The following is a 7,626-nucleotide window of genomic DNA, read 5'->3' on the forward strand; positions in this document are numbered from 1 at the left end:
CTTGGAAACTTTACCCGAAAAAATAGGGCTTAGGGGCTTTTAAATGCCGGGCAGGGAGGCAGCGCTCCCCGGGCGGCGCGGTGCTCGGCTCCCGTTCCCCGCTCTGCCGTGTGCTTCTGCACCGAGCGGGGCCGGGCCGGGGCGGCGGGGAGCCCCGGGAGGGGGGGCAGGGCAGCCCCTGCGGCCCGGGCCGCTGCGGGAGCTGGCGCAAGTTTCTCTTTCCTCGCCGCGCCGCAGCCGTCGGGGCCCGGCGGCGGCGGGTGGGTTGGTGCCGGGACGCGGTCTCCGCCGCCGCCCCCGAGCTCGGTCCCCGGGGCGGCCGGCGAGGTGGCCAGCGCTGCTCGCCCACGTACCGCGCAGCCGCCGGCCCTCGCCCACTCATATCCCCCTGATGGGCGCTGGGCTTGCGAGCCACCCCCGGGAGCCTGACGGGATCGGGTCCGAGGGTGCGCTCAGAAGAGGCATTAAAAAAAAAAAGCCAAAAAAACCCAAAAAACCAATAAATCAGGGGCGACCCGTAGCGGGAGGAGGGTGGCAAATGTGCATTTGGAAGAGAAGGGGAGAGGGGGATGGAGGGCGGCGAAGGCGAGCGGAGCAGGGCAAGGGAGCGGCGGTGCGGTGCGATGCGGGCCGGGCCGGCGGGAGGCCGGGGCGGCGGCGGCGGGCGGGCGGCGGGCGGGCGGAGCGGGGCGCTCCGGGCGCTGACATTTGCAGGCTGCCCTCCTGATTGGTCCCCGCGCCGAGCTGCTCACGGGTTCATTGAAGTGTTAAGCACCTCCCCGTCTCTCTAAAGGACATTATAATGCAGGAGACCCCCTTTTTAACCACACACCGAATTTTCTTTCATTTAGGCGATCTATATATATATATATCTTATATCTCATATCTATTTTAAATAACTTAAGGCCGCTAAAATTTGGGGGGGAACAGCCTTCGCCCTGGAGCGGTGCGCGATGCTGTCTCACGCCGACCTCCTGGACGCCCGTCTCGGTGAGTTTCCCCCAGCACCCCCCCTCCCCGCGGCGGCTGCACCGGCAGCGGCGAGCGGGGAGGAAGCCGGGGCAGGAAATTGACAATTTGTTCCTTATTTTACCTTAATGCGATCTAAATGGGCTAATTCCTTTAAAAGTAATTGTACTGTATTAAAGTTTAATTTGATTTAACATAAAAAAAAAAGACAGAGAAGGAGACCTACGGAGTATGTAGATCTACAGCGAGTCGTGGATCATTTAATTTCTCTCTCCCCTGTTTTTATATACATACCTACACATTATTACAATGATGATGATGATGATGATTATTATTATTTTAGGACAGATGAGCTCGATGGTATTTACGGAGGAGTTCTGGGTGGCCTTTTCCTGCTCACCTGCTCGCTTTCCTTTCCCTTTCTTTTCCTTTAAAAAACAGAGAAATACCTGTATCTACCTATTTGTGGTATTCATGCGTTTGGTTAGAGGATCGGAGGCAGGAGAGGGTGACCGAGGTCCCTGCACATCTGTCGAGGAGGTAAAGCTCCCGGCAGCAGGGTGGCTCGAGTGTTCTTTCTTTCTCTCCGTCTCTTTCTTTTACCAGCCCCGCTGGAAAAACCAAGCTGAACACGGCAAAACTTGCCCTCCCCCCGTTCCCCTCCCTTGGTCTCGCAAGGGGAGGCCCGGCAGGGAGCTGGTTATTTAAGCAAGAAGAGGAGCTGCTCGGTGTAAAGTTTTCTCTCCCCCGCCCCGAGTTGCGCCGGGCCGGCGACTTTGCGCGCCGCGGAGCCGAGCCGGGCTGCGGAGCTGGCGGGCGGCCGGGGGGCGGCGGGGGGCGGCGTGGGACAGCTGGGCGGAGGCGGTGGCTGGATGCCTCTCGCCGGCTCGGTGCGCTGGAAAGCGGCACTGATGAATACGTGCACGGCAGCAGGGGAGTGACCGCAGCTCCTTTGCTTTCGCAGGGATGAAAGATGCGGCCGAGCTGCTGGGACACCGGGAGGCGGTGAAGTGTCGGCTGGGCGTAGGGGGCTCGGATCCGGGGGGACACCCGGGAGACATGGCCCCCAACTCGGACTCGGTGGAAGGGACCACCCTGCTGCCGGGGGAAGACATCACCACGGTTGGATCCAACCCCAGCTCCTTAGCCGTCAGCGCCAAAGACCCCGACAAGCAGCAAGGCCAGCAGGGCGGCCAGAACCCCAGCCAGGCTGGGCAGCAGCAGGGGCAGCAGAAGCAGAAGCGGCACCGCACCCGCTTCACGCCGGCACAGCTCAACGAGCTGGAGAGGAGCTTCGCCAAGACCCACTACCCGGACATCTTCATGCGGGAAGAGCTGGCCTTGCGCATCGGCCTCACCGAGTCCCGGGTGCAGGTAAAACAACCGCCTCCGCGCAGTCCCCGCCCCCGCCGCCCCCGCCGGCCCCTTCCCCGGGCTCACAGACGGCGGCACGGCCGGCCAGCGGCGAGGACAGGCACAACGCGGCGAGCGGGTGGGTGTCCCCAACACTCATCCCGACGGTGGGGAAGGAAACCCACCCCTGAATGCAACAGTTTGGGCAGGAAGCCATGAAACAGGACACCCCTCATCCCTCTTTCCGCAAAGCTATCCCCTTGGGGTGCCCTCTTGTCCACTAAGCGCCTGCTGCACGGTGGTCCCCAGCAGGGCGCGGTTCCCCCCTCTCCACCGCACAAGCCGGGTCAGGAAAGAGCTCGGGGAGGCACAGCCCGAGAGGGGCGAGTCTCAGCCCTCGCAATAGCTCGGCGCTAAGAGGGGAGTCCAAACCGCCGGGGAATGAGCCCCGTTTCCTGGTGCGGGGTACGGCGGCGGGGCAGGTGGCGCGGGGACGCTGTCCAGGGTGCTGACGGCGGCACTGGCCAGCGCGCCGCTGGGGCCGCTGTTCAGGGTCCTGACGGCGGCGCGGCCACGGCGCCGCCACCGCCGGGAAGGGGCGACCCTCGGATCCCGCCGCCGCCGCCGGGAGGGTGAGGGTGGGGAGTCGGGAAGGCACACAGGCTCGTGAAAAGGCAATTCGGTAAAAGGCAGTTGTATTTGGACTCGGAGTTTTCCCGTACTAGCTTTTATAATGCCTGGGGAGGGCAGGGGTAGCGACTAACTTCAACATCTAGGCTGTACTTTGTTCTCCGAAGTACTTATATATACATATGCACATAGACATATATATATTTGCACACAGGCACATCAGAAACTATTTAGGCAAATAAATGTAAACGAAATTTGGAAAAGGGTGAGACGGATCTAACCACTAGACTGCTCAGGTGGGGCTTTTGTGTGTAGAAGGATATTTTAGTGACTTTCTGGGCGAGTCCCTTCCGAGGAATGAAAGCCTGCACAATGGAAGTACTTGTGGGATGTGCATCCCCGCTCAGCACAGCGCACCGGCAATGCCGCCGCACTTTACAGCAGCCGGTGTTCAAAATCCTTCTCGGGAAGCCTAGGCGCCTCAGCTAAATAAAGACACGTCAAAAGAAATCCCTAAATGAACGCTTTTCTTTTTATGAACGGAAACCGACTCCGTTCTCGAATGTGACAGAAAATGCATGTCCGCTTTTAAAAAGTAAAACAATTTGACTCAGCCTACATAGGACTATAATTAGTTTAAATTAAGAAAGAAATTAGATTCACAAATAAAATATAATTGGACAACTGACTCTATGAAAAAAGAAAACGAGGTCTATTAAACTTTATTGGGTTTCCCAAAGGTTAATGATACCAATTTCAATATTAGGAGTGTGGTAAATGAAGTAAAATATAAAATCTAAAATGGAAATAGTTATTTTCTAACAGCACATCAAAGAAATTCGTAGGAAGAAAGACAAAGTGTTTTAATGGCCTCGGCATAATCTTAAACCAATGCTAATAGCTCGAGACTGCTGATAAAAACCGTTTAATAGAGTGGCAATTTAAATATTTTTTACAATAATGTTCTGTAGTTTAAAAAGTAATCAGATCAACATAACCTTCTTAATTAACACTTCAAAATGATTAACATTATGTAATCTAAGGCAAAATAATTTATTTAATATATTTACTTCACAATCCGATGTATCACTACTCCTTGACCAAATTTAAATTAAATAGTAATTGGTTTATGTTCTTATACGAGTACTTTACAGTTTTCTTTATAGTTAACAGATTGCCTACACATTCCTTGCAGTATGTGGGCTCCACACTGATTAAGGAATGCTCCAAATAGTTAATTTATAGTGACTGTATATGTTTTTAAGGGTTTTGGATGCCAGGATAAATCACCACTTTCCTCATTTTAGATCTGTATTTAATGTATATGATACATTTAAATAATTATTAAAGAGGCTGGTGCTTAAACGGGAGTCCAATTCCACGTCTGATATTGCTCTGCTTTTCAGGCTGCTGTAATAAAACCATTCTTTTTATAGCATGCCATTATTAGAAACCAATTTCAGAATTATTTATAACCCGGAATGGCTTATTAAGCAGCAATGCGAGAATCATGCAAATTACGCGATCAAATGCAATATAATAAGCATAATCATTAGTCTCTAGCACGGATTAATTAACTTTCAATATTTTATTTACATAAAAACCAAATCAGTGAAATAACTTCTGCACAGTCAGGCTTGCCTTTCAATATTTTATACGAACAAAAATAATGTGCTGTAATTCCATTGACCGTGTCCCCCACAATGGTCCCGTCACCTGCCACATCTTAATAGGGGACAAGCTGAGAGTATTTTCTAGTTTTCTAATGGAATGAGAAATTGCATTTTCTTCCTCTCCCAGCACTATTAAAGTGTAATGAATTCGGCCCAGAGTTCACGGCTGGCTGATCGAAATGAACCTGAGATCTGGGCTTTAATACAGCTCTCCAGATTTCCTACCAAATCTTCACATTAATCATCCGCTGGATTCCAATGAGATCTTCATAAAGCTTTGGCTCCTGAAAAAGAAAAAAAAAAAAAAAGAAAAACAAAAGTGATATTGTTTCCCCTTCTCTCTCTCTCTCTCTCTCTCTAACCCATTTATAGCTGGGGAATTAAATGGGCTATATATTTTAAAATACATTTACAGTATGTCTATATTACTGTAACTGCAGACATCATCAAGGTAGATTTTTAGATTCCAACCTCTATTAGATTCTCACTGTTGTATTAATAATTTTCAGAGGCTAGTTGCATTTTAAAAGGAGTACAAAGTTGCCAAACGCTCGTGGTTAATATATTTCTAGAGTTGTCATGTGTGCATTTTCAAAATCTCCCCCAGGTTTTCCCTGCGTTTTAATCTGTCATGCACTAGTTTTCAACTGGAAACCTTCACATTTTAAAAGCATATGCGGCGTAGCTATGAGCTGAGGCGATCAGACCTGATGGAGATTCTTTACAACACCAGTAAACCATGAAACATAAAAAGATTTTGTAGACGCAATTTAACTATTAACCCTAAAACATAATTGAACGCGATTTTTCGATTATTCATATAACACTTAGTTCCCTAACGGCTGTTCATTCCCGCTAACGGGCGCCCGTGTTTCCCAGTCTGGGTGCGTACCATCAAACCAGGGACTCCCTCCAGCAGGTCCGGGCGCTGCCCTCCCGTGGATTTCCACACGACCCGTCTTTTCCCCCCTAACAATCCTCCGGGTGCTTTCGGCAGCGGCGCGGCGAGACCCACAGAACCATCCCTGCCGGCGCCACGAACACCCGCTTACCCAAAACACCTTTGGGTTTTTTTTCTTTTTTGCTTTTAAAAAAAAACCAAAAAACCCCAACAAAACCAAAACCAAGCCAAAACCAAATGGGGGCGGTTTGGCCGTAGGGTTTCCTGCCCCGGGACCCGGGCGGCGCCCCGCTCCGGTGTCGGCTCGCTTCTACGCACGGCCAAGAGCTGTGGGACAGTCATTTATTTTCTATCTGTGTTATTGTTTTTTTCGGATGGAGGCTAGGCTCCTTTCCCGGCGCCTCCCCCCGAAGGAGGGAGGCCGCAGGCGGCTCAGTGCCGGGACGGACACATCGATCGGTTTCATTATGAAACTTCCAGCAGTTTCGTTAACCGGTGTCGGGGACACGCGTGGGGTCGCGGCTGTGAAGAGCAGCCGTGGGAGAGACAACGGCCGTGGGGGAGAGACTCGCCGTGTGGGCTGTGGGGCGACAGGAGACGGGGCGGAGGCCGGGGCGGGGGTGACGGGTCCGGTTCCACCGGACGGCGCGGCGGGTGGGTGGTGGCTAACGGTGCGTGTGACTGCCCGCCGCCCGCAGGTCTGGTTCCAGAACCGTCGGGCCAAGTGGAAGAAGCGCAAGAAGACCACCAACGTCTTCCGCGCCCCGGGCACGCTGCTGCCGACGCCGGGGCTGCCGCAGTTCCCCTCGGCCGCCGCCGCCGCCGCCGCCGCCATGGGCGACAGCCTCTGCTCCTTCCACGCCAACGACACCCGCTGGGCCGCCGCCGCCATGCCGGGCGTGTCGCAGCTGCCGCTGCCACCGGCGCTGGGCCGGCAACAGGCCATGGCGCAGTCCCTCTCCCAGTGCAGCCTGGCGGCCGGGCCGCCGCCCAACTCCATGGGCCTCTCCAACAGCCTGGCCGGCTCCAACGGCGCCGGGCTGCAGTCGCACCTCTACCAGCCCGCCTTCCCCGGCATGGTGCCCGCCTCCCTGCCCGGCCCCAGCAACGTGACGGGCTCGCCCCAGCTCTGCAGCTCTCCGGACAGCAGCGACGTGTGGCGGGGAACCAGCATCGCTTCCCTCCGCCGCAAAGCACTAGAGCACACAGTCTCCATGAGCTTCACCTAATGGCCGACGCCTCGCCCTGCGTCGCTGCCGCCGCCGCCGCCGCCCCCCCTTACTCCCCCCCCCCGCCTCGCCCCGCGCCCCCGCCTCGCCCGCCCGCCCCGGTCCGCCCCGGCCCCCCGCCTTCCCCCACCTGACTTACCAGGGAGTCGACTCAGGATCTGAAATCAGACGCCAACGGACTGGTTTGTGGGCCGAGAACCCCCCGACCACCCCTCACCCCTCTCCGCCCCCGCGCATCCCCCGCGCATTCCCCCCCGCGGCCCGGCCCGGCCGGCGGCGGCCGCTCCCCCGGCGGCGGGGGCACTTGGGGCCTCCCCGAGCCCAGCCTTGCCTCCCTCCCTCGCCACGACCCGGCGCTCCTGCCGGCCGCTTTGCAGAGAAATGCATTTTGGTTTTGTTTTCTTAGTTTTTATGGTTTATTAAAGAGCAGCGATCTGCCGCCGGCCCCTTCCCCTGCGAGGGCGCCGTCGGGGGGGCGGCCGGGCGGGTTGGCGGAGAGGTACGGAGACCCCAGAGAGAATAAAATCCATTTTGATAAAAGAATTTATAAGCAAGAGAGAGCGAGAGACATGAGGGAAAATCAAAAAAAAAAAAAAAAGTTTCTTTTTGTAAAAGTTAAACACATGGGGGGGAGGAAAAGGCAAAAAAAAAAAACAAAAAAAAAACAAAAAACAAAGGAGAGAAGAAGACCACTTCCCTTTGATTTCGTGACGGTTGAGTTGCCGGTCCGCCCCACCTTTATTTACGCATTTATTTACGTTCCTGCTGCTATTGTCCCTCTTGCATCTTCCGCTGCCGCCGGCGGAGGCGCCACCGCCCCCGCCCCGCCCGGCCCGGCCCGGCCCGGCCCGTCCCCGCGGCCCGCCCGCCT

At 55.0% G+C, this 7,626-nt stretch overlaps 1 protein-coding gene across 1 annotated transcript; it reads left to right on the plus strand.

The window, feature by feature from the left end:
• Positions 1-953: 953 nt before the first annotated feature.
• Positions 954-6,755, plus strand: OTP (orthopedia homeobox). Its single transcript, XM_074570856.1, has 3 exons — positions 954-990; positions 1,934-2,343; positions 6,225-6,755. The coding sequence occupies exons 1-3, from the start codon at positions 954-956 to the stop codon at positions 6,753-6,755; spliced, it is 978 nt and encodes a 325-aa protein (XP_074426957.1).
• The last annotated feature ends 871 nt before the right edge of the window (positions 6,756-7,626 follow it).

Source organism: Larus michahellis, chromosome Z, assembly GCF_964199755.1.
Source record: "Larus michahellis chromosome Z, bLarMic1.1, whole genome shotgun sequence".
NCBI classification, from domain to species: Eukaryota; Metazoa; Chordata; class Aves; order Charadriiformes; family Laridae; genus Larus; species Larus michahellis.

Coding starts and splice junctions, on each gene's coding strand:
- OTP (XM_074570856.1), top strand. CDS start 954: ATGCTGTCTCACGCCGACCTCCTGGACGCCCGTCTCG. Junction 991..1,933: donor CCTCCTGGACGCCCGTCTCG/GTGAGTTTCCCC, acceptor TTGCTTTCGCAG/GGATGAAAGATGCGGCCGAG. Junction 2,344..6,224: donor TCACCGAGTCCCGGGTGCAG/GTAAAACAACCG, acceptor CGCCGCCCGCAG/GTCTGGTTCCAGAACCGTCG.